This window comes from Bombus fervidus, chromosome 16 (assembly GCF_041682495.2).
Source record: "Bombus fervidus isolate BK054 chromosome 16, iyBomFerv1, whole genome shotgun sequence".
In the NCBI taxonomy this organism is placed as follows: domain Eukaryota; kingdom Metazoa; phylum Arthropoda; class Insecta; order Hymenoptera; family Apidae; genus Bombus; species Bombus fervidus.
The window spans coordinates 5689219-5717217 of NC_091532.1; the positions used below are offsets into that span (position 1 = coordinate 5689219).

Genomic DNA, 27999 nt, shown 5'->3' on the forward strand with positions numbered 1-27999 from the left:
ATATTATCATAACTGTTTCAGATAATTCTATAAATCGCTACTCTAGTATGGTTATCGTAACAAAGCGTACTTTTTTAACAATATTTACGAGTAAATTCGTGTCCCACATACTGGTATTCATAATCACGGATAAATTGATTTGAAACTACCGGTACTGTGGGATCCTGACCTCTAGGTACGAAACACAACACTGGAAGGTTCTTCCCTACCGATAAAGGAACCTTCGTTGTGTAGAAATCAACAGTGGGACCTAAAGGTGGTGTCGGTATATGAATTCTTTATGTTGTACCTCAGTGTACGTGCCTTAGTGGAAGTAAAAAAATCCATGTTTAAAAGGTGACAATAATTTCCTATGTTGTGATCGACTGTGTTCGGTCGTTACAAAACAATAACCGGGCCAAGGCAGTGCCGTGTAACATTTTTTCGTGACGAATAACGAATAGAAGCGTATCGAATGACAGAACACGGAGGGACAGACAAACCTAACCTCAATGAAGAGCGTGCTACTCCACCGCGAAAGATTCGTCACCGGTAAGTTTCTAGATTTTCATTTTTATATGGGTCTCGGTGTTTTTCATTGAAAATTACCCAAAAATAAGATGAAAAATTTCCATATACGAGTAGCGTTTAGAGTTGTATTCGTATACATTGGTTGGTGACGCGTGTTACTTGGATACACCACACGGTTTCCACCAACCAATCAAAATGGTGTATACGTCGCCTGACTCGCTAATCAACCAATCAGGACGGTCTGTCAATTTTTTGATTACCTTGTGTGAAAATCTATAGAATTTGTTACCGCTAAATATACGTAACTATCGTATAATACAATATAAATAAAAATTTCATCCGTTCATTATGCGAAGTATTGGATTCTTGTATTAAAATTTTGAGGAATCGTATACGCTATAATACGTTTTTTAAATAAAAAAACATACACTTCCGTGTGCCTATGTAGTGCTTCGTAAAATTAAAATACGCTAATAGCTGATACGAATTCACAGACGATAAGTTAATTTATTTATAAACTGATCTTCGTATAACTATTTCATTCCAGCTTGACAATTTATATTTTACCCTTTATTTGTAGATATTGCGTTTGTTAGCGTTATCGAGCGTCATTGAATTTATTTATATTTCATAATTGATAATACACGATATCTATTGATGGTCGATTCTTGAGATAGAAGTAATAGCTTTTTAAAGATCTTTTCTTTCCCTGTCGACACTTTCGGTTTGTATCTTTTCATTTAGTTCAAATGTTATATGCTATTGTGCATGGTCAACGGGAAAATTGTATAAATAAAAGAAGACCAAGAATGCAAGGAAGCATTCGAATCGAAGATATTAAAAGATAAATTGTGGGAAAAAATGATAGAATGTTTCGCATATTAGTACACGAAGTTTTATAGGTTATCAATTGTAATACCCGCGTTGTCGATTATGCAATAGATGATACTGCACTTATCATGCGATTTTATAAAATCCTATATTCACGTGATCGGTGACCTTGATAGTCAATCTTTTTGTTGCATTACTAATATGATATCTAGTATCGTGCTAATTTTTTGTAGATCAGTTGATTAAGTTATATACATGTATATAAATATTATTTTTAAAAAGATCCATCCAACTGTCATTAATTATGGTGAATAAGTTTCTACAATTACAAGACATATTTAGAAGAAACATGTTTAACTATTTTTATGGAAACAGATTGATCTGAAAATACAAAAATATTTGAATATAAAAATATCTCGCGCTACTGTATATTACATATGTTAGCATTTTGAGGTCGCTTGTCTTAAGATTATGTCAAGAACTTACTTACATTCAGAATAATTATTGTTCATCAGCTTTTCGCACATGCGATATGTATTTTATCGATATCATAAAACTGTCCTACTGTCTCTAAATTACAAATTTCACAAGACAATTGGATATACTGTAGGTATATTTCGAAACGGTCAAAGGTTCTCATCCCCTCTACGTTATTCCCTATCATTCCCACACTATGAAATTACTGATAATGTTAATAAAAAGCGTTCCCTTATTAATGTTATCAGCGACAAGTTGTTTGTATTGTATATATAACATTATTATGAGATTATTGTCAAATATAATTTAATCTTATAACTTCGTACGTGTGATTAAAGTTATTGACGTTATACATACTTGACGATCGCATTTTAATCTGTAGTTTTTTATAGTTACTGTTTTTATTTTTTTGCGCAATTAGTCAATTATTAAGCAATATTTTTGCGTAAAAACATTTTATACCGTGTATTAAAAAATTGTACAGTATGAAATAGGATTTATAAAATGTTTTTCCCTCTTCCAAAATCTAAAAACTTACGGATTACAGTGAGAAATTTCATTTTTAATTTAATTTCTAATATCGCTTAGGCAAAACAAAAAGAAAAAAGGGCAAAACAAACAAAGAAGAAAGAAAAGAGAAGCGTTGTGAGGAGCTAGCGAACGTGACAACAAGTTTACGTTTAGGTTGAGAATATTATCACGATAGACCTCGTCAGATAGACGATTTGTAAATTACTGATACATAATCAGGCAAGCACGTTCTCGGTTAGTTGTCGGATTTGTGATTTAACATCGTACGATTCTTCGTAGAAGTCACGAATCGAGCACGCGGCACTCGCGGTCAAAATTTTCTCCGTCTCGATTAACTATCATCAAAGCATTTCTCTCTTTCGGCTGATAAACGGACAACTTTTTTCCGATCGAAATAGCGAACACGTACAGACTTATCGTCGACAAAGCCGAGCATTCATTTTAATGTGAAGTACGAAATGATGCTGATCTCTAAGCGCAATGATTCTGACTCTGCAAACGGAATATCTATTCTCAATAAAATCCGAAGAATTCCTAAACAGTGTTCCCGTATAATTTGATTACGTAAATTTATTAATATACTGTAATACTACAAATGAATTACGTATTTTACGATAAGTGACGAAAGAATGTTACTTGTATTCGTAAATGAAAGTTTCTGACAAAGTTATAGATTTGCAAGTTACAGAATTAAAGAATTCCTAAGCAAAACTTCATACATCGTTTAGTTAAGTAAAAACTGACGATATTACTGTCTAGTACGAAGTAATATAAAAATGAATAATAATGGAAATGAATTTTTATTTTCAAATACACGAGGAAAAAGTAAATAAATTGGAAGTTTTTGAGAAAATTTGCGAAATAATTTCACAGCAGATTTACTACGATTAACCGATGATACCAGAAGCTTCGTTTTCGAAATAATTAATACCTAGATCGATATCGAATACGAAAATCGGTTATCGTTATAGTACCTTGCGAAGGAATCGCAGAGATTTTTTTTATATTTTCTCCAACGTAAAATACTAACAAGTAATATATCAGAGTAGTAACAAAGAACAACGTGAAATAATATATCGAATAATATAGATAAATGTACCGCATGACACAAGTTACATAATCTTATATGTAGAATACCAATCCATAATACGATTGGATATACGCATTTACATCGTACGTTTGACTATACTTATACACGTGGACGTCACCAGATCGTGTGAATAACACTTACGTCCTTCTTCCTCCTCGTGGTAATGTCCATATCGGTCTCTCCACTACGTATTACATGCGTAGCTATCATTACGTTTTTAACAATCAGGACCCATTAAGATGTTGACAACATCGATTAAAAGAAAAAAGAAAGAAAAAAAGACAACACCGGAAAACAAGGAAATTCATTTTCGTTTCAGAAGACTGAATAACACTGTTGGACTTACATTTACAAGATAATAACAATTATCGGCGAACAAATCAAAATATAGTTCGTTAAAGAATTGCCGAAAGTGACGCGAAAATAGAAAAACGAAGGGACGAATGCGAAGAAGCGAAAGGACCGGGAACCACAACGTGTGTAAAACAATTTGCGTAACACTGATCTTCCAAGATAACAAACTTAAAGTTAGCGTTGGTAAAACCGTGAATAGACTGTAAAGGCTACGAGAGAAGTTATAAGAGCGTTTAATTGTAAAGCTAATCGTAAGGTGAGTCAACCAGAACAGCAGGAAGGAGCAAGCACACTAATATACTATCCGTCTGTTCATCGATAAATACCACAAAGCACTGAAATATACTGAATAAAAGTCGCTGTCAAATTAATCATCGATCATCGAAGCGCTACGAACGGACGAAGAAAAGCAAACAACGAACAATCGTATCGGTCTTTCTAGCCAAATTCCTTTGTTTTAAAGTAAAACCGGTGGCAAGGAAAGCGTACTTGAAAAATAGAGCCGGTTAATTCGAAACAAATTAGATATCGATAGAAACGATGAAAAAGCGAGGAAAGAAACTAAGCACGCGTGTCAATCACATTTAGTGACCCGCACAAAAATTCTGACCATCGGACGCGATATCGGCTTGAATTGAGAACGCGTTGCCGCGAAAAGTTCAGTGGAAACAAACACAGTGTCGTCGATGTCTGACGACCTCTGAACCTTGTCGTCCGGTTTCTTCTTTTTCTTTCTCTCCCCTCCTTCCCCCCACTCTCTTTTTTCTCTTATTTTTCCTTCTTATTTCTTTTCCTTCGTATCGTTTCAACTCCGCGTACGCACGAGGCAATCTATATACTCCATTCGACTCGTATTTCGACGCCAACCAATTTCCTCTTCTCCGTGTAAGTCGCGTTACGTTGACGAAGGGGCGCGGTGTCGGTAGGAACAACGTGTGCACGCTAGTGCGTCGTCGTATCTCCTTTCGCGCTTGCCGTCGTGTAATACGAAGTAGTAATAGAAGCGCGACGATGACGAGGGCACGTCGTACGATCGCCTGATCGCGTTACTAGGAGTCTACGGAACCAGGCGAAACGAAATCGCGAGTGATCTTCTCTCGAACGAAATTTATCTACGATATAAACATAAAGAAGGAATTCTTTGATATAAAGCATAGAAATAGAAAAGATATAAAGATTCAAACGAGGAGCCTCTTTCTCTCTTTCAATATTTCGTTGGTTTACCTGTTGCTTGTCGTGGAAAATCGTCAAGCACCAGAAAGGATCATAGAGGAGGACTCACGCAATAGGATAGCGGCGGAAAATTGGCGGGAAAAGTTCGTCGACACGAAGAACGCAAATATCCAGAGATCAAACTGTCACCTGGTATGATTCGAGGTCTTCTGGATACTTTTTTCGGTACATTGATGATCTCCTAAAATCGTTGGAACACAGTAACTCGTGATGAACACGCGTTCTCCCTGAAGCGTTTCAACGAGTTTCACCGCGATCCGCTTGGAATATTAATCGGACTTTGATATTTGTGTCCGGTCTGTATAATTCTCGAAATTTATCTCCAATTATATATATATAAATATCGTAAGATGTGATAGATTTTGAGAAGTGGAATAGAATTATTAGAAAAATATGTACCGGTTTGAAAGCGCAGAGTTCGTTATGTTAAAATTTAGACGTATATAAAGTTCATGAATATTGCATGGTTTATTCGAGGTCAGTTAAAAAGTTGGAAATTTGGTGCGTCTCGAAATTCATTCTAATCTCATACGAAAATTAAGACTACCGAGAGTTCTCCTGTTCTTCGATCTTAACTTTCATCTTGAACGATTTTGATACGAAAAAGATATTATACAATTACATCGGTAAACTTCAAGGTTCGTGCAATATTCCATTCCTGGTTTCAGTTCGCCACAAATAGCTTCTGCACAACCGCACGAACGTATCCGTGTCCTATATATCGGTAAGGGGTGAAACGTTCGAAACGGATATTTGATTAAACAGAAAGTGCGTGTGTTTTCGTTTCATTTTATTCGCTCTATCATTTTTCTACTTACCGAACTTCAAAATCTGAATGATATAATTTTTAATCGCAATAATAAAGATCGGAAAACCTACGTAACGTCGGAAGAAAGCAATAGAGAATAATGAAAATTGTATCGTCGATTGAAGAGATTAATAAATATAACAAGGACGATGCAACGCGACGAAACAAAGCGTAAAGAAAAACTTACCAAGTAGATTCTCGTTGATTTTTCTAACTTCAATATCGCTGCGCGATCCAACAAGAATTATTCAAACATGACATAATTGGAAATGAAAACAACGTGTCACGTTTAGAGACGTAAGTCCTTTAAACTTACGCGAAGGATATTCTGCACGATTCCTAAAACAAATAACATGTTAACGTTACGACGATACTTTGAAAATGTTAGAGAGAACGAAGGAAACACGCGTTTAGCTGCAAAGTAAATTTCGAGAGAAAAAAGAAAACGATCTTGCGATGTATCGAATTTTACGTTCTGCTTTCTTGTACAAAAGTACAAAAAATGAAAAGAAGTAGAAAATGCGATTTTATCGCGATCGTCCCTTACGGACTTCCATGAAAACGCACGAACTTTCCGTTTAACATAGTAAGAACGCGAGGCCCAAAGACAAATTTTCGGTAAAGGGTCCTTTACTTGATCCTCCGAAATTCTTTCAAGGTTTTATTCAAGCTCGACAAAGTGATTCCCGAAGTGTTCCCTCCGCAGTTCTTCTCATTGCCCCCGTTTTCGTTGGCTTCACGTTCGCTGTAATAGCACGCCGATACGTTCACTTTGGACCTATTTTCACGGATCGAGCTCAGCAAGGGTGGTGGGCTGACATTATACCAGCAATTCGTTTCTTAAACTTTGGTAGAGGAAACAAGGGTGAGTAATCAGGCTTCCTCGAAATTTGGGTTCGCCTCGTGATCGCTTCCTTTTTTTCTATTTTTCTCTTGGTTTTGCCCTGCTTCTGATTCGTCTTCGTTGGTGTTTTTGTTAGAGATGGGTGTTTGTAAGGACGCAAAATGCTTGTATCGTTCGCCTCCGAATAAATTTGAAAAAAAGATGGAATTTTTGGCCCGCGGGGAACCTGTTTTATGCTTTTTTCTTATAATCGATGAATCGATCACGAGTAAAGTCTAATAAAAACGAACTCGTTGGTCTATCACGAGCCAAGTAAAACTAAATTCGTGTTGTCACAATATTATCGTAAGTCACGTGTGAAAATTATTATTTAGCTGGTCTTGAAGATCTTCGAATTACGAAGATAGCTTCGAGAACCTGCAATTTCCCGAGATTTGAGGAGCTCCAAGATTCCGGGCTTTCGCACGTTCTATCCCTACTTTCCACTTTGTCCGATGGTTTGGACTAATCGTTTTTAGTGGTTTTGGTATTAATAATTTCCTTTTGCAGTGGTATTTTCCACTTTTCGCTCGAATCTCGAAAACAACGGAAAATACGGTTTACCATATGTAACTAATCATCATCGACGAAGCACCGAGTACTAACAAGTTGCTAATCTATGTGAACATTCAGGTGCTTCTTGGAAGTTTATTCATGAATTTAAAGAATGTCAGTGTATCGTAAACACGATAAAGGTCGTATCAGTGGTGACGTACGATGAACGAGAATGGTTCGATTGAAAGCTTTAACGCGGTTTACGTTGTCTGACGATATCGGCGTTATTGTTCTTATCAACATTGTACTCGGTTGTACGAAAATCTCGTAGCGAAACTTCACCGATCCACCGAATATCGAAGCTTGTTGACACAATGGATGATTGATCGTTTAAATAGTTTCGTGACCTCTGCGAAATATATAAACCGTTCAGAAGCCACGTTGATCAAATCCGTAAATCGGAAAGTACAGAAAAGCGACGGCGCTACAAACGCTGCTCTTTTTAAGTTTGGTCTTCTCGCGAGGAGTGAACTCATGGAAGAAGCATTTGTTTCTTGAAAATCCAGCGTCGATCTTACGCCATTGCAGATCAAAAAATTATCAGAAGTGGCGCCGAACAATTTGAGAACAATCTTCTTAGAGGCATGTGCACTTACACTAAATATCTCATAGCTTTCATGTACGTTCTCACGTTTATTTCATATTACATAACAGTATAACGATGGTATTTGTGTTTTATTACAGTGCGACTGAAATTCCAAAATGTTTCGTATAACACGACTTAACGTGTTCGTGAAAGCTTTCGAGTGTTCGAATACTTTCGCGAGCTACCGTATACATCGTATAATATTAGAATTAATCATAACCACAGTAATAAAAAAAATTAATCATTACTACCATAATATTCAAATTAATTATAACATTTCACGAAATTTATGTCTTCGTACTATCAATTTGCATGTTTACCATATTTCATCTAGCTTTTGACGAAATTGATCGTCTGGTTGGAATTTCCGAATCATTACGTATGTAAACGAAAAGCGCGTGCTGGGTCGAATCACCCGGAATACGGTTGCTTGATGAAGAAATGCTTCTCTCGTGTTTTTCGTTATTATTGTTTGGGAACTGCATGCGGCTTATTTGGCATGACCACATCTTCTCTTGGCCACGTCACTTGGACCTTTTGCCTACGAGCTACGGGATATAGTCGACGCGATTCAATTGAGGGCCACTCGCAACAGAATCTGTCGCAAAAAGCTCCAACGATTTGCACGGAAGCTTATCGAGGACATTATATTTCCACGAAGGAAAAAACACCGCGTGCAACGCTTCGATAGATAAATTAATTAAAAAAAAAAAAAAAAAATACTGATCAGCATTAACGTCAAAAATTGCAAATAGATGTAAATAAAATTGATAAGAATGTAAAGTCGAAGAAACTTGCAATGCGTATAGATGGTATTAATAAGATTTAAGATCGAAGCTTGCGATAAATGCGAACGAAATTGATAAATTTTACGATCGATGCGTACGAATTAATAACACGGTAACGACGTGAAAAACGAACGATATAAGAGCTGTTGAATGTTTAAAGAGTGGCCCTTGGTGTTAAAACGGCAAAGCGGAAAAGAGACTCGCGAGCTGCTATGGGGAGAATGCGATAGCGAATTTCTAAAACTCGCTGGCCACGAGATTTACTCGCAAAGGACGTTGAATTCACTTTAAAATATGGCCGATCTTGAATGAAACGAAACACATTTTGAAGGTAACATTGACAGAGAGGCAGACGACAAGGAGAATTCGGAACAGGACGTGAACAGGTCCAACGATTCGAGCAGCACCATGTCGGAAAATCCTGTGAGCTTCGTCGTCGGGGAGCCCGACAATGATCGCAGCGAGGAATTGGAGATCGAGGATAGCTTCCCATCCGAATCATACGATATTACCACAACCCAGGTGCAGCAGAATGCCATGGCGGGCTTGATCGAGCGCCGCAAGCGCCTCAGGTGATCTTTTTTTCCTACCCTTTTTTTTTTTTTTCTTCTCTTTTTCTTGTATTTCCATTTAAACGATCAGATAGAGCGAACAGGTAAACGGCATAATTGAAAATAAGAAACATGGTGACCGAGAACGGTCACTCTCGTTGACGCGACCGTTTTGTATTAAATTTATGGATTCGCCACGGATCTACGTGGATTAATATTCGATGGATAAACGATCGTGGTAAGATTATTTATAGTCGAAGAATTATATTTTTTTACCTCAAGTGGCGAAGAGATTAACGGAAAGGAAACGTTATAGATTTAAATGATTTAGATATTAGAGATTCGATAACAAATGATAAGATAAAGTAACTAGCATAAATAAAATTCAAAACAAAAATGTTATCGACATGGGAAATCCTTTCCAACGAAGAAAATACTATCTGTGTGTGTGTATATATATATGGTGATAACCGTTATTGATTGATCCTGATCGGTCTTCGATAGATCAATTTTTACGAGATTTATTCAAAGATCAGATCTTTTCGAATAACCGATAATGACTTTGGAAATTATTATTAAAAGGGAAGGGCTATTGTACGATAATGGATACCTTCTTTAAAAAGAGAATTCTTCCTTAAAAAGTTCTTCCGTTTTAAATGGAGACATCAGGAGTTTTTATCACGTGTTAAATCATGGGAAGTGTATACCACTGTATACGATTGTTTGTTGGGCACAGTTGCCCTGTGAACGGTGTCTATTCTTAAAAGACAATTACGCTTCACCATGACAATGATCTTTAAACGCTTCATAAGGATGAATGAGAAGTTATTAAGATTAAGAAGGATTGATTCATCTTCTTGTACTGTTAGGAGAGATACGAACGGGACATGTTCGTCAGGCTGACGGAATGTTTCAAGTAGCATAGTAGTACGATTTACGTGATCTCTTTATAATATCGATCTGCATTCCATGAATACGCTATAGGCAAATTTGAAATTTGTTCTTTATTTCTTTTTGCTCTTTTCTTATAGAACGCTATTTACGCATAATTGTGAGCACTTTTCATTTACGAGAGCAATAAAATGTAGTCATATTACCGACTCGAACGGTATTGAATATTTACGAGGATTTCGTAACACGTAGAACTGTCTTTACGCATGAAATTCGTCATCTTTTTTTATTTGCCGTGTTTTATCGTATACGTCATTCTTATATTTATCGGAAGAACGCAAGACAAAAAAAAAAATGTTTATGAAATTTAGTTAATAATTACTAGTTTCAGAATGCAATGAAATAATTAAATGGCAATTTAACAATTCTAAGAAATACTGATTGATATCTAATAATTAAATTCCAACATATTTATGTAATTACGTAAGTTAAAGTTTAATTACCATACATATTATGAATAGATAAATATTCTGTTTATAAATTATTTATATTTCTGTGTGTGTATTTATGGAAAGTATACAGGCGGATAAATACATCGACCGTACATAATATAATAATATGTATAATAACCTACAAAATATTCAAAGTATGGTCCAGTATGATTTTATCTAGTGTATAAAATAATTAATTTGCATTAATCATATTCATAAAATTATAATATATGTTTTTTAGATGTTGCTTTATTAAATGTTCCGAATTCTATGCTTACAATTAAAATTAATTATTTTGTCGTTTTCGTCAACTACATTTCGCAAACAAACCTTCTTATTTCGTGATCTTTAAAGTTAGGTCACGTTATATCACCATGCGTATTTCACATTGCGTTCCAATGCGTATTTAGCTAGGATTTCGTAAAATTTGGAACGGACCTTGAACAATTACTTCTGTATATGATAAAACGGGCTAATCGTTTTCTCAGCAAGCCGCAAACATCGATCATTACGTAATAATCGCACAAATTATTCATAATTGCATGTGACATTTACAAGGTAAAGAAATGGTAACATTCGAAAATAAATTTTACATAGAAATTAATTAATAATTGTTCATATTTCACGAACAAACTATAGGACATCATGATCATTTATTTCCGACATCTATCTTTCTAAACGTTACGCGTGTTCGTAGCGATGTACATTTCGATGGCGAGTAAGCTATAAATTATATATTGTTATAAAACAGTAAATGCTTTAACGTTATTGTTATTACCATTTGTTGTTCCGAACTTGTGTTTCGGACGATAAATTTAAAGGTAATATATCTATTACGTTATACACGTTATATTACATTACAATATATGTTTGACATCTGTAATATGTATTACGTAAAAATATATTACATCATAGACTATTAACCAATAAGAAGACAAAATAAAAAAGCATGTTGCAATTTATTTGTATTTCGTATTTCACAATTAATGATATAAAAATAATAATCGAGAAAGTAGTATATAAAATATTAACTTAATTTAATATCGAAAAAATATTATTAACCAGATTTTGTAAAGTTTACAAATACATCGTCTAAAATGTCTTGAAAATGTTATGAAAGAGAATTAGTGTTTCCCAATACGAAGTATGTCTTTGAATTAGATGAAACGAAACGAAACGAAACGAAAGACAATCGTAAGCGTGAAAGCTTCGAACTCCACGATATTTACAACTATTATTCAGCTGCTTTAAATTTCAAATAAAAGACGATGTTCATGAAACGTCGATTGTCAATGCTAAGTGACATCGTTACGAATGAAAATTATAACGCTAACAACGATCTTTCGTCGACGAACGCTAATAATTTTGGACTTCGTAATGTTGCACGATTATGTAATCGTGACGGTATTTTCAAAAAAAAGTAAAACACTTTGCAAATCTATCGGTTCGCGTGATATTTGCTTTATTTAAATGAAATCTCCGTTCCTGACGAAACGTTTATTTAAACTGAACTGTGCCCTGCAAGATGACAACTATTTTGCGACTCAGCGATTCACAAAAGACGTTTGCTTTTTTTCACGCCATTTACGTTAAGATTAGTACCGTAAAAAATTGTAAAATTCTGACGAGGACTAGGTATCCTTCTCTCTTTTTCTTTTTGTTAACTATCGGTACTAATAAACTATCGGTTTATTAACTAAGTCATAAATGTTTGTCTAATTAACCGATGTTCAGTCTAATGTTTATGTAAATTTTCTCTTTTATTAAAAGTGAAAAAAAAAAACCTTTTCTAGCTTTTCACAAATTTATGGAGAATCGGTTCTTGAAGCGATCGCAATGAATTTCATGTTTGTTTATTCTTCATCGCGTACGGAAAATTTTTTCCACAACTATTACAAAGTTCAACGTGAAGCAATACGACAACAAAATTATGTATGAAAAGTGATTTCAACAGTAGCATTGAAGAATGCAACGATAATCTACCTAATTAAGTTTAATGTTTCATTACCGCCTCAGTAAGTATAATATTTCTTGGAGGCTGTATTCATCGCTATTTCAAAATACGACAAATGTATTGTACTTACGTTTCTTTTAATGAAGGTTGATGGATTATCTACGTGCAATTTTCCAATTACCTCGTCACCATTATCACTTGGCCTTAATTATTTAGTCTTTCATTATCTTTCTCTTAATCTCTACCAGTAAACAGCATATCCTAAATACGATAACATTTATAGAATGTGACCAGATTTATATAGTTACGTTGCACTTATGTACGTTGCTGTAATTACGATTATCGCATAACGTAACATGATATTATACATCTGTAACAGTACTTACATGCATTTGACTACTCCTTAGCCTTACAATCTTTGCTAGATACGCGTTGAGTATCCTCTTCCTATAATTTTTGACACTTCTTCTAACATTATTTATATCGAAAATGTCATATATGATTGCAAAAAGAAAAAAATAAAATAAGAAACTGTCACAACCGTAAAGTAATCTTTTTTGTTGAAATATATTTTTTGCAAATTGATCTGTTGGCTCGAATCGCCAGTATTCTCGACATAACAATATCTTTATCTACGAATCTCTTAAGTTTCGAATTAAAATGAAACTTAATCTCAACTACATGTACACTGTCTTCAATGACAAAGGAGTTGAAAACGACAACTCTGTAATTCACCACAGTTCCCTGTATACAGTAACGCGTTAAAAACGCACGAAGAAAGAAAAGAAAAAGAAAAGAATTTTTCACCTAAAAACGCGGCGGGAAAATTTTTCCAAAGTGTACGGAATATCGAACGCTGAATGCGAAAGTCAGAAGCGAAATAAAAGGAATCGTCCGCAAGTAACGAAATTTCGATTTGTCGAAAAACTACGTATGTCGTCGGAAAGACCGACGCGTTTATCGTCTACCACGCGTGTTAATCGGCAAATTTTCAAATTGAATATCTCGGTTAAAGTTTAATGCGTGCATAATACGTGTGAGATAACGAAAAACAACGAAAACGAAATGCAAAAAGAAGGGTGGTTTAAGGGACCAAACACGTTCAAGCGGCTAGCGAGTTGTCAGTTCGGAGCACGTTGCTTTCTTGAGCAACGTGTTACAAGGTAGGGGAACATTGGATGAAAGGTATATACCGTGCACGTTGCTACCTGTCAGTGGCCCACGAGTCTTCTAAGAATGCTGGGCAGGTATTTAAGTCGCTTCCGAGCCAGGTGCGCGCGTCCTCTATTCAGGCGTTGTGATTCGTTAAATCTGTGTCAAACGTCAGTTTCACCATACCCAAAACGATACATTCGTATCTAATTAATTTGGTGAAAGACCCGCCGGGGAAAATCAACTAAAACGCGTTAACATAAATACCAGTTGAGAGTCCAAATCGATGATTTTTCCTTAAATCACGGTTCAAACTATGATCCGCATCCGAGATCTGATTTCCATAAAAGGTCGATCGAAAGCATCGGTGGAAAGATCATCCGTGAAAGATAAAACGAAAAGTATCGATACAACTACCAGCTAACGGTTCTCCAAACTGACGATTATTTAATGATCTATATGATCTAGTGATCTATATGAAACTTGGCGTTTACTATAGCGTACTAAAACACAGATATTTGCATCAAGAGGACCTTACGAATGATCAATCGATAACACCAATACAAGTATCGATTGATAATTCACGATCGTTCGGTTTCCACGAAGAAATAATCGAGAAGTGGAACTATGACTCGCGATGTTTGTTCGACGATCGGTAACAAGTTCGAAGTTTCTTTTCGAGAGAAGAAGAAGTGAGATGAAAAAACGCAAAAGAGTTTTCGTCGTCTTATTTTAACGTTTGGCACGATCTACGTAAAATTAATGATTCGTGGACATCGTTAATCATCGTTTTCCGTAGACTACGGAAGATTTCAGTTGTGCGTCGCGTAGACTGGACGAATGCGAAGAAATAGCTTGTGTAGCTGAAAAATTGCACATGGGACGCGATCGCGAATCGGAGACGAAGAGATCCGGTGAAAACGGAAATCTGCGGTTGTTGACAGAACGCGTTAATCTGCGGGCAAGTTCGCGCGTGTTTCTAGCGACTCGATGAATACCACGGCAAATCGAGACGTGTTTGCAAGAACGAGAATACTCGACTTTGGCCTCGTGAACTGGTATTCCATCCAGAAGCGGTATCCACATCCTTCTTCGAAACGAAGATCAGATATCGTGCAGAGTAATTAAGTCGTAGTGTAAAATAATATTTGCAAAGGAAGAATACCGGGCCGTTTGGAAGATCCAGGAACATGTTAGAAAAATATCGACCAACTATTCTATTTGTTTGTAAAAATTGGCCGAAAATAAGGAAAATGGAATAAAAATAACGTGTCAGACGTTCTAACGTTTACTCGTTCCGATTTTACTTGTAATGGGAAATTACGTGTAATGTTACGTATAACTGAAGATACAACGAGCATAGTGCAAACCTGTGAATAAAAATAAAAAATTGTCCGTGATAAGTGCTGGATTAAATATTAGCAATTAGAATTGATCAGAAAGAAGGGAAAAAACGGTCGAAGAAAATAAAATGAAAATTATGTAATCGAAGTTGTAAAACATTTGTTAATTCAAAATTCTAATCGAAAGGAAGATAATAAAGTGAGTCTGGTCGTTTGAATAATGCGACGAATCGTACAAAATATTCTAAGATTTTGAAGTTTTTGTCATGGAGAAGATTGAATAGTAGGGCGTTACGAAATGAAACGCATAAAAAGATTCGTCTTGGCTCAAAGTACAGAGAAGGATCCGATCTGGAAGAGCTCCGACAACCTGATGCCTGGAATATCGAGAATGAACGGAGAAACGTCGATCGAAGAATCGGCCTGTACACCGCAACCATCCACCAACAACCAACAATCATCCACCGCCGAATTAACGTAATGCACTTTGTTGTCTTAACATCATCGAATTATAACGGTTAATTCAACTAAACCTTCGATATAGTAGGACTTTCCACTTGGCTCTTTTAATCCAAAAGATAATCAGTCTCTCTATTAATATTATTGGATCGTTTAGATTTCTTATCTAATTGCTTATTTCAATTTCAACTTTACTTTACTTTATTTTAGTTATTCAGTATGTTATTCTGATAAGCGCTATTGATGTTTCACGTCTGACAAGTGTCATTTTCAATGGTCTCGTTGTACTAAAATATAGAAGACGAAGGAAAACGAACAAGACCTTGAAGTTCAATAATTTCATTCGAAGCTTTTTGAATTTTTTGTGGCCAACGATACCGATTGAGAATTAAATAGATCAAGAAATTAGTTTGTCCATTAAAAGATTCGAAACGAACGAAAATCGATCTAACGATGAGATGATAGACTGTTAAAGAGGAGAAGAAAAAAATTAACAGGTAAAACGTTTGAAACATATATTTTTTTTCAATTTGAATAAAGAGACACGAATTATCGTGAAACACGGTGTTTGGTGAACTAATTTTCTCTTCGTTCACGCACGCACACTATATATATGTTCGCATTCATTTCGAATGTCGGTAACCTTCGTTTAATTTTCACTGACATTGTGATATTTCTCGTCTTCGAGTTCTGGTTTTATCAACCGATTTAGATCATTGGAACGTAGTCTCGGACATAAGATAGCGAAAAGATCGATGCAGCATTGTTTTATTGTAAATTCATGGACTTCGCCCGTTGACCTTCGTAAAAAGCGGTCCTTGTTCGCACAAATGATCGCTGTGAGTTGTTGTTTCGCTGACTAGACTTCAATACCTTAATAAAACAAGAAAAAGAATGACAAGGGAACTACAAGTATATTTAGAAGTGTTCTCGGACGATACGCTGGTAGAAAAGGAAGTTGAAGAATGTGTCATTGAATAATAAATTGTTTTGTAAATATTTGCGTATTCGAATATTCGATAGCTTGAAGCAATATGAATATATGAAAATAAATAAAGTATATATGTAAACATGTATGATTAAGTTTCTGTTTAAATAAAAGAGATACCAGCTATAGAAATCGGTATAGAAAATATTTGTACAGTAATTCGTTTCAGCAAAAATACCGTAGAACATCCGTTTATCGACAAAATTTTAACAAATAAAAAATACCTGTATATTCGTACAAGTTTGCAGAACAATTTTCATGCAAAAAAGAACGTGATAGGATAAAACGTAAATACGTAAAGATATTTTCAAAAATAATCTGCATCACAGTTCAGAGAAAAATGGGTTTGACAGACAATTTCATCCTGATGCGAGAAAACGATCCAAAGCGTAATGTTACTAATACGCGAGCGTGAATCTTCCATAATGTTTGGGGACGCTTGAAAATACCTGGACAGTGCTTATATATAAACATTATCGACAATATACGGGACTACCTGAAAGGAAAAATATGAAGTGACCAGACGTCATCGAGGAATTATTTACAGAGGACTCTTTCAGAAGAATAGAAAAATATTTCAAATAGAATTCTCATTAGTTTATATAAATGTATTCATACGATATAATCAAATACCTTATGATAAAATACCTTATAATAAAATCGAAAGCCTATTAAGTACGAAAATAATTAAACTTAGTAGTTTCCACTCCTAGATATTGAATAAGACTTTGCTAATTTCTGCCATTGAACTATAACAAAAAGTACGACTACTTAATACGCTTGTATTTTTGTCGTTTTTTAAATATTAATACTTTGCACAAAGGACATAGATATTCTATCTTTTTTTCCACGAGCATTATTATTCTACAGACCAGCAGGAATATGTACATATTTTTTATTTGCTAAAATTTTATTACCAAACGTTGTTCTATAATTGATATAAGTAATTTTGTTAAAGTTAAATACCGTAAGAATACGTTTCTCGCTGACTGTATAAATAAATTATACAAATATTTTTCTACCTCGATAAGAATAAACTATACTAATAATTGTCAAAAGAAAGCAAAAAATCTGATACCAGTCATTTCGACTGGGTTTTGTCAGTTCTATAGTGATATTAATAGACGTTGTATCACATAGATGTTAAAAATAGCGATTATCGTGGGATATGGATTGGAAAAGAATCGCGCGAATCTGCGTTTACTCTTGAAATTTGAATTTTTGTCGCTCGTGAGTTCATCTTGCGTTTACGCGGTGCAAAGGAAGAAGAGGAATGCGCGTCGTATGGATAAAAAAAATTTTAAATCTCCAGGCGAGATATATAAGAGGTTCAGAAAGCGTTACAGAGTTGTAGGAATGGCATTGCGTGAGCCGCTTAAATTAACGGTTCGTATACTTTCTCCGCTGTCATTCGTGTGTTCCCCGCTAATGGATGATAAAAATCACCTAGAAATACCAAGGGAAAAACCTAAAACCAATATTTCATCCGGTCACACTTTCTTCCCTTCGTTTCTCGTTATTTTCTTCGCAACATTCGATCCACGTTTATTGAAGAATATTATGTGCCGAACGAAAAGTTCCTTCTTTACTCGTGAAAATGTTTTTTATCGTTTCCTTTCATCATTTTCACCCAGATTTTCCATCCACTAACACTTTCTCCCCTTCGTTCCTAGCATTTCCTCCTCGATATAATACAAATTTTAAATATAATAAAATTCCTATCAAACAAAAAAAGATCATTCTTCTCCAACGAGGATGTATCTTATCCTTTATTTCTTTCTTTTTCCTCTTTTCTTCTTTTTCAATATAATACATCTCGTTTTACGAATTTCTTAAAATATAATGGCTAACAACGATAGGTAAAATCTAGCGATAATAATAATTCATTTTTATCTCGGTCTCTTCGGCCTGCAAATAGATTTGGCTGACGATTCTTTGCGTTCATCCTTCCGTGCTTTTCGTACCCTGAACGATCACACGTTATCCGAATCCGCGTGAAATCTCATATGACGCTGCAAATTTTTAAGCAGTTGGTACAGATTCTTCGAGTTTCTCGAGATGAGGGTCAAAGTGATTAAACGAAGCCAACGCCTGTTTAGTGAAAATTAATACCGTGTTCCGTTTGATTTTGTAGGCCCAGCATGTCGCAGGGTACGGTGATGATTCAGACGCAAAGCCGGTTACAGGAAAAGGACTTCACTATTGCCACACCTGAGGAGTTTGTTCATCGTTTCGGCGGTACCAAAGTTATCAACAAGGTAACGTTGTTTTCTCAACGAGTACCGTACATTATTCGTTAAGTATCTCGAAACAACAGTCGATCTTTTAGCGTGTGAATCTTCCAGGAAGAAATTTTTGCAATTTTCAACATTGTTCCGGCGCTACGTTTTGAAATAATTGATAATTTGAATTATTATTAGATCTTATTGTCAGAAGATGTAATTTCTTTTTAACGCAGAAGATATACAACATCTTCGGATAAAAGAAACAAGTCGAATAGAGAAGGAGATCATTCAATGTGAAGAAAATAATCGCGCACGGGATAGTATTCTATAACTAAGAGACGTAACTTTTTAATAAAATCGATAATTAAAGCAGTCGAGTATTAAGAAGCAATTGCAGAAAGAGGTCGTTCAACGCGTAGATATGTCGCGTTCCGCTCGAGTATTTCTCAAGGCATTCGCCGTACAGTTTCGCAACAATGACCAAACGACCTTCGTAGTTGACCTCGAACGACCTTGAATGGTCTTGAATCATAGATTACTAGATATACCTGTTCCGCGATACTCCACTGTAATAGCAATGTGAAACGCACATTGTTCCTTCCGCAAACGAAACAAAGCAGTGCCGTGACAACTTTAACTTGGAATATGTTTCTTTATTAATTGTCAGTCATATTCGTCTTAATTATCTTATGCAAATAACATCTTTCCAATTTTGAACAGCGTAATTATAACTTTAACGATTTATCTTCTAATGACATCAGGCTATCTATAATTATACATAAAAAGAGAAAAAGAAAAAATATTATTAAAAATTTGGTTGTTTTAGAGTTCTAGCGTTAACAATCTTTCACCATATAATTATTACTCGATAGCGAACCGACGAATTAGTTTTGTCTCGATTGTAAATTTATTTCAAGATTTAAATAGATTTTCCTTTGTTTCTCAGTTTCGCCTTGGACTCCAATGTATTTTTGTTTTCTAAACGTATTTGTGTATCTCAGATTGCAAGTACCGTTACCAGTGACACACTAGTCGTTCAATAACATTTTATCGTCAATATTTAGTCATCGCTTAAATAACGCTTCACGAATAACGATCGATAGAGTAATCAAATTTTTCAAATTGCAGGTCCTAATCGCCAACAACGGAATAGCGGCTGTAAAATGTATGCGTTCGATCCGACGATGGTCCTACGAAATGTTCAAGAACGAACGCGCCGTGCGTTTCGTCGTGATGGTCACTCCGGAAGATTTAAAAGCGAACGCGGAATATATCAAAATGGCAGATCAGTACGTACCCGTGCCAGGTGGAACCAACAATAACAATTATGCGAACGTCGAGCTGATCGTAGACATCGCTGTACGCACTCAGGTCCAGGCTGTATGGGCTGGTTGGGGTCATGCTTCTGAAAATCCAAAATTGCCAGAATTACTCCATAAAAATAACATGTGTTTCATTGGTAAGATCCTTTGGATGACAATGAAGCGATAGCTGAAGATTATTCTGTAAATTGTGAAGTAAATTCTGTAATCTTACACTACTATGCATAAGTACGATGACTATCAAAGTATTGTAGTATAGCCATAATAATTTGAATATATGCAGATACTTATGCACCGTAGGGTATTCGTGGAAATATTCTTCTTAGTAAATTTTGAAGAAATGCGATTCGAAAAATCAACGAATTACGAATTGAAAGGATAAATGAATTGAATAGTAATTATTTTTTAGGGCCATCCGAGAGAGCAATGTGGGCTCTTGGAGATAAAATCGCGTCAAGTATTGTAGCGCAAACTGCAGATGTACCGACACTTCCATGGTCAGGTTCGGAACTAAAGGCACAGTACAGCGGAAAAAAGATAAAAATATCATCGGAACTTTTCAAGAAAGGGTGCGTTTCGACGGTAGAAGAATGCTTGGCAGCAGCTAACAAAATAGGCTTTCCTATAATGGTGAAAGCTAGCGAGGGAGGTGGTGGAAAAGGTATCAGAAAGGTGGAGAACGCTGAAGAATTGCCCACATTGTTTAGGTAAGAAGGAAATTTGTCAAATTAATTTAAAAGATTTTTTACATAATTCGTTACATAAATAATTGCAAACGTTATGTAAAGAATATTTATGTAACAAGTTGTTGGAAACTTTATATTAAGAATGCTTAACGATTTTCTTAGGCAGGTACAAACTGAAATACCTGGATCTCCGATATTCATTATGAAATTGGCAAAATGTGCTCGCCATTTAGAAGTTCAATTATTAGCTGACAATTATGGAAACGCGATATCGTTATTTGGTCGTGACTGTTCTATTCAGAGAAGACATCAAAAGATTATCGAAGAAGCGCCTGCTGTGGTTGCTAAACCCGAAGTCTTTGAAGAAATGGAAAAAGTAATTATCGATTCTATTGGCGAATCAAACATATTTCACTTTTCTACCATAAATTAATTAACAGACATTATTATGAAAATTTGTGTTCATTCCGTACAATACCTTTTACATATTGTTTCGTAATAGGCTGCTGTAAGATTGGCCAAAATGGTTGGATATGTCAGCGCAGGTACTGTCGAATACCTGTACGACACTTCTGGACGATATTACTTTTTGGAATTGAATCCACGTCTTCAAGTGGAACATCCGTGTACTGAGATGGTATCTGATGTTAATTTGCCCGCGGCACAACTTCAAATTGCTATGGGGTTACCATTGCATCATATTAAAGATATTCGTCTTCTTTATGGTGAAAGTCCATGGGGAGATAGCGTCATTGACTTCGATCAACCGAGACACAAACCCCAACCATGGGGTCACGTGATAGCTGCGAGAATTACTAGTGAAAATCCTGATGAAGGTATAAATTGTATTTCATAAAAGAAATTACATTTAATCACGCTTGATCATTAAGGAATTCTGCTGTAATAAATTTTAATATTTCCATTAGGTTTTAAACCGAGTTCTGGTACGGTGCAAGAACTGAATTTCCGATCTTCGAAGAATGTTTGGGGTTACTTCTCAGTAGCAGCTTCCGGAGGTCTCCACGAATTTGCAGACTCACAATTCGGACATTGCTTCTCTTGGGGAGAAGATCGTAACCAGGCTCGAGAAAATTTGGTCATAGCTTTGAAAGAATTGAGCATTAGGGGTGATTTCAGAACCACCGTCGAATATTTGATTACGCTATTAGAAACTGAATCTTTCCAACAGAACAATATAGATACTGCGTGGCTTGATTTGTTGATTGCTGAACGTGTTAGGAGTGACAAACCGGATGTATTATTAGCCATAACATGCGGTGCGCTTCATATCGCTGATAGAACAATCACTGCCGCTTTTACTGGGTTTCAAACAGCATTGGAGAAAGGACAAATACAAGCCAGCAATGATTTAGATAATGTTATCGACGTAAGTTGATTTTTATATCATCAATTTGTGTATAAATACTTGCTTACGAATATTATAAAATTTAACAAAAATGTTTTTAGGTTGAACTCATTAACGACGGATACAAATATAAAATACAGACTGCTAAGTCAGGCCCTAATAGTTATTTTCTTGTTATGAACGGTTCCTATAAAGAAGTAGAACTACACCGACTATCGGATGGAGGATTATTGCTCTCTTTGGATGGTGCAAGTTTCACGACTTACATGAGGGAGGAAGTCGATCGTTACAGGATCATCATTGGAAATCAAACCTGCATCTTCGAGAAGGACAACGATCCTTCTTTATTGAGGTCACCATCAGCTGGCAAACTAATTAGCTATCTAGTCGAAGATGGTGGTCACGTGAACGCTGGACAAGCATACGCTGAAATTGAAGTCATGAAAATGGTAATGACAATAACAGCGAGCGAAGCTGGTAGCGTCTTTTATGTTAAAAGACCAGGTGCCATTCTCGAGGCTGGTACCTTGATTGCTCAATTAGAATTGGACGATCCATCTCTGGTAACAAAAGCTCAGGAGTACACTGGTAAATTCCCGGAAACTGTAGCTCCAGCAATTTCTGAAAAATTGAATCATCTTCATGCTGAATACAGAACAGCTTTAGAAAACACTCTAGGAGGATATTGTTTACCAGATCCGTACCACGTGCCTCGAGTACGAGAACTTCTTGAGAAATTCATGAATTCCCTTCGTGACCCTAGCTTACCATTACTCGAACTTCAAGAAGTGATTGCGACGATATCAGGAAGAATTCCGATTTCCGTAGAGAAAAAGATCAGGAAATTGATGTCGCTGTACGAAAGGAACATAACTTCTGTTTTAGCTCAATTTCCTAGTCAACAAATTGCTGCTGTGATCGATGGACATGCAGCAAGTCTTTCCAAGCGATCTGAACGCGACGTCTTCTTCTTAACTACCGAAGCTATAGTGCAACTGGTACAAAGATATAGGAACGGAATACGTGGAAGAATGAAGACCGCTGTTCACGAACTACTTCGACAATATTACACCGTTGAAAGCCAGTTCCAACAAGGACATTACGATAAATGTGTTTCTGCTTTAATCGATGAATACAAAGATGATGTAGCAACAATAACAGCTATGATTTTCAGCCATAACCAAGTCACGAAGAAGAACGTTTTGGTAACTATGCTCATAGATCATCTCTGGGCGAATGAACCTGGTCTTACGGACGAGTTATCGAGCACCCTAACGGAACTAACGAGCCTGAATCGTACAGAGCATAGTCGTGTCGCGTTACGTGCGAGACAGATTCTAATCGCTGCTCACCAACCTGCTTACGAGTTAAGACACAACCAAATGGAATCTATATTCCTGTCAGCGGTAGACATGTACGGCCATGATTTCCATCCAGAAAACTTAGAGAAACTTATCCTTTCCGAAACATCTATTTTCGATATTTTACATGACTTCTTTTACCATTCCAATCGTACAGTTTGCAATGCTGCTTTGGAGGTTTATGTTCGCAGATCTTATATCAGTTATGAGTTGACTTGCGTGCAACATCTGGAATTGTCTGGTGAAGTACCGCTTGTACATTTCCAATTTTTACTGCCTAACAATCATCCTAACATACAAAACCAATCTTCGGTTAATCACAGAGTCGGGGCTATGGCAGCTTTCCAAGACATGGATCAATTCACCCGATATTCCGACGAAGTTTTCGACCTCCTAGAGGATCTGTCTTCGATTACCTCAACTTCGGCTAAAGTTTTAGCAGAGGCAGTAGACGCAGCTGCAAGCGAATCGAGACACAGCACATCCATAAACGTATCTTTAAGCACTGCGGAAAATACTGGTACAGTGGAAATGGGTGAACGATCTACAGAACCAGTACATATTTTGAGCATTGCCGTCCAAGAGAAAGAAAATCACGATGACGTTACGATGGCGAAACTCTTTGGAGATTGGTGCGCCGCGAACAAAGAGGAATTAATCTCACGAGACATACGAAGGATCACTTTCACTGTTTTAAAGAAAAGACAATTCCCAAAATTCTTTACATACCGCCAAAGAGATGGTTTTGTTGAAGATAAAATTTATCGACATCTCGAGCCTGGTTGTGCTTTCCAATTGGAATTAAACAGAATGAGAACTTACGATCTTGAAGCTCTGCCAACCTCGAATCAAAAAATGCATCTTTACCTTGGCCGGGCAAAGGTTGCCAAAGGACAACAAGTCACAGATTATCGTTTCTTCATTCGTTCCATTATAAGACATTCTGATCTTATCACGAAGGAGGCCAGTTTCGATTATCTTCACAATGAAGGTGAACGTGTACTATTAGAGGCTATGGATGAATTGGAAGTCGCGTTCTCGCATCCGCTTGCTAAACGTACGGAATGCAATCATATCTTCCTAAATTTCGTACCCACAGTTATTATGGATCCAGTGAGAATAGAAGAAAGCGTGACCAGCATGGTACTGAGGTACGGCCCGAGATTATGGAAATTACGAGTACGTCAGGCTGAGATTAAAATGACGATTCGGCCAGCACCAGGGAAACCAACGTCTATTTTACGTTTGTGCATTGCCAATGATAGCGGATATAGCATAGATTTGCATCTTTATATGGAGGCAACCGATCCAAAAACTGGTATCATTCGTTTCGAATCTTATCCTTCTTCGATGGTAAATGGTACCTGGAGACCAGGACCTATGCATGGTCTTCCAATTTCTACGCCATATCTAACCAAAGATTATCTTCAAGCAAAACGATTCCAAGCACAAAGTTCTGGCACAACGTATGTATATGATTTACCAGACATGTTCAGACAACAAACCGAAAAGATGTGGATTAAACATATAGAAGAAAGGCCACAGTGCGATATAACTATTCCAAATCCTGTGATGGATTGTGTGGAATTAGTATTAGAGGGTGACAATTTAGTGGAACAAAAACGACTTCCTGGTGAGAATAATGTTGGTATGGTCGCTTGGAGATTAAGACTTTATACGCCAGAATATCCAGTATCTGGTCGAGACATTATACTGATAGCAAACGATTTGACACATTTGATTGGTTCTTTTGGTCCGAAGGAAGACTTAGTATTCTGCAGAGCGTCTGAAAGAGCTAGGCAGCTTGGAATTCCTCGAATATATTTCTCTGCAAATTCTGGTGCTCGCATTGGTCTAGCAGAGGAAGTGAAAGCGTTGTTCAGAATTGCTTGGGAGGATGAGGATGAACCAGAGAAAGGATTTAGATATATATATTTAACACCAGATGATTACGCGCGTTTAGCACCACTTAATTCAGTGAAAACTTCGTTGATCGAAGATAAGGGAGAATCTCGTTACAAGATTACCGATATTATTGGTAAAGATGACGGTCTTGGTGTAGAAAATTTAAAATACGCTGGTATGATTGCCGGAGAAACGTCGAAAGCCTATGATGAAATCGTTACGATTTCCATTGTATCTTGTAGAGCGATTGGTATCGGTGCTTACCTAGTACGTCTTGGGCAAAGGGTCATCCAAATAGAAAATTCTCACATCATTTTAACCGGTTATAAAGCATTGAATACTGTGTTAGGCCGTGAAGTATACGCTAGTAATAATCAGTTAGGTGGTATACAAATTATGCATAATAATGGGGTATCACATGCAACAAACGTAAGGGACCTAGAGGGTGTTGCCACTGCTTTAAGATGGTTAAGCTACTGTCCCAAATTTAAGGGTGCACCCCTTCCTATATTATCAGCACCATTTCCTGATCCAGTCGACAGAGAAATCATGTATGTTCCTACAAAAGCAGCATATGATCCAAGATTCATGCTCGAAGGTAGAATACAAAATGGTACAAATTATTGGGAAAGTGGATTCTTCGATCGTGGTTCTTGGCAGGTATATTTTATATTTTAGATTAATATTACATGTTAATTTAGTTTAATAAAATGACTCAAACATTTCTATGCTATTAATATTACTTACAGGAAATCATGAGGCCTTGGGCTCAAACTGTGGTAACTGGACGAGCAAGATTAGGCGGAATACCTTGCGGTGTTATTGCAGTAGAAACAAGAACCGTTGAGTTGCACTTACCTGCTGATCCTGCTAATCTCGATTCAGAAGCTAAAACAATATCTCAAGCAGGACAAGTATGGTTCCCTGATAGTGCATACAAAACTGCTCAAGCTATCAAAGACTTTGGAAAAGAAGAGCTTCCACTTTTTATTTTTGCTAATTGGAGAGGATTTTCTGGTGGAATGAAAGGTTTTCATTGATTTTTAATAATTACTAAAATTTCACTCTTACTTATCGAGTGAATTACTAACGCTATATCTTTTCTAGACATGTACGAGCAAATTATCAAATTCGGTGCTTATATTGTGGATGGCTTACGAGAATATACCAAACCAATATTTGTATATATCCCACCAAATGGAGAACTAAGAGGCGGTGCTTGGGCTGTCGTTGATCCAACGATAAATCCTCGCTACATGGAAATGTTTGCTGACAATACAAGCAGAGGTGGAGTTTTAGAACCTGGTGGAATAGTAGAAATCAAGTTTAGAACTAAAGACATACTTAAAGCTATGCATAGGGTCGATTCAGTAATACAGAAACTTAAAGTAAGAAACTGATTTTGTTTCTTTATAATCTTTTACATTTTATAAATAATAGGTCCGTGTGTGGGACATATTATGACATCAATCATTGTTTTAGGAAAATCTAGCCAATGCAAATTCAGCTGAAGAACGAACAGACATTGAAAGCCAAATTCGTAAGAGAGAGCAACTTTTAGAACCTATGTATCGGCAAGTAGCAGTTCACTTCGCGGATCTTCATGATACGCCAGAGAGAATGTTTGAGAAAAATACCATTCATGATATTATTCCATGGCAAAAAGCACGCAAACTGCTTTATTGGCGACTTAGAAGAAGACTTTTGGAGGATGAAATAAAGAAGGAAATTCTATCAACCCAACACACTTTGGACGTTAGACAAGTCGGTGCAATGTTGCGTAGATGGTTTATAGAAGACAAAGGTGCCACAGAATCTTATCTGTGGGATCAAGATGAAGCTGCAACGAATTGGTTGGAGAATCAACGTCAAGATGAAAATAGTGTTGTTTCCCGTAACATCACTTGTGTAAGACAAGACGCAGTCGTTTCTCGAGTCAAAGAAGCCCTTGAAACTTGTCCAGAAGTGAGATTAAATGCAATTTTAGAAATTGCGCACAGATTACAACCAGCAGAACGTGCAGAATTGCAAAGAACTTTATCACAGATAGAAACGACCACACAGGAACACCACAATGATTCAAGTGCTTCGTCCTAATGTTTTTCTAAATTAAGAAAAATCTCTTGTCTATCTGCGTACCTGGTGTATGTAGTTCTACATCTTAGAATTAATTGTACAGATACTCGTTATTCTTGTTAATAGTAAATTGTACGGGAGTAGTATAATTTTTGGAAAGTTAATAATTGTTTCTATCGATAGCGTTACTTGATGATAGAAAGTAATCGAACTCGTGTCTTATTCAAGTTCAATGGTGATGCTATCGAGTGTCAGACAGTATCACTGCCGTCTCCTAAACCATGGCAAAACGTGCCCTTTGTTTATAATGAGTGTATTCATGAATATAGAAATTATATTGCACATATACGTACATACATATATATAAATAAATAAATAAGTAATATATATGTGTTTATTTATTTATATTTATATGCATGTATGTATGTATATTTTTTTTTTAGAAAAAAGTTTGTTCGTTGCGTTTACTTTTACCGAATGACTAATGTGTACATCGATATTTCCCATTTCCGTCGAAAAAAAGAAAACAGATCGATGGATAATTTTTAAAGTACGAAGTACTATTTTTCCAATCGTGTGTGAT

The 27999-nt window shown here is 36.2% G+C and overlaps 2 protein-coding genes across 13 annotated transcripts in view; one reads left to right on the plus strand and one right to left on the minus strand.

The window, feature by feature from the left end:
• Positions 1 to 4642, minus strand: part of Cdgapr (GTPase-activating protein CdGAPr) — a 43632-nt gene extending 38990 nt beyond the window's left edge. Inside the window, exon 1 of the mRNA XM_072019570.1 lies at positions 3581 to 4642. The gene's annotated coding sequence lies outside the window, so the exon portion shown is untranslated. The remainder of the gene's footprint in view (positions 1 to 3580) is intronic.
• Acc (acetyl-CoA carboxylase) lies at positions 31 to 27993 on the plus strand. Of its 12 annotated transcripts, XM_072019558.1 has the most exons (14): positions 31 to 531; positions 5046 to 5191; positions 6493 to 6699; positions 8978 to 9218; positions 18610 to 18733; positions 19829 to 20159; positions 20432 to 20729; positions 20871 to 21084; positions 21211 to 21544; positions 21635 to 22095; positions 22176 to 26000; positions 26090 to 26369; positions 26448 to 26728; positions 26823 to 27993. In XM_072019558.1, exons 2-14 carry the CDS (start codon positions 5161 to 5163, stop codon positions 27435 to 27437), a joined length of 7242 nt encoding a protein of 2413 aa, XP_071875659.1. In that variant the 5' UTR covers positions 31 to 531; positions 5046 to 5160; the 3' UTR covers positions 27438 to 27993. The 12 variants fall into 12 exon arrangements, with proteins under 12 accessions (XP_071875659.1, XP_071875658.1, XP_071875660.1 ...); XM_072019557.1 differs by lacking the exon at positions 5046 to 5191; XM_072019559.1 differs by lacking the exon at positions 5046 to 5191 and having other exon boundaries at positions 32 to 531; positions 6541 to 6699.
• Positions 27994 to 27999: the final 6 nt, after the last annotated feature.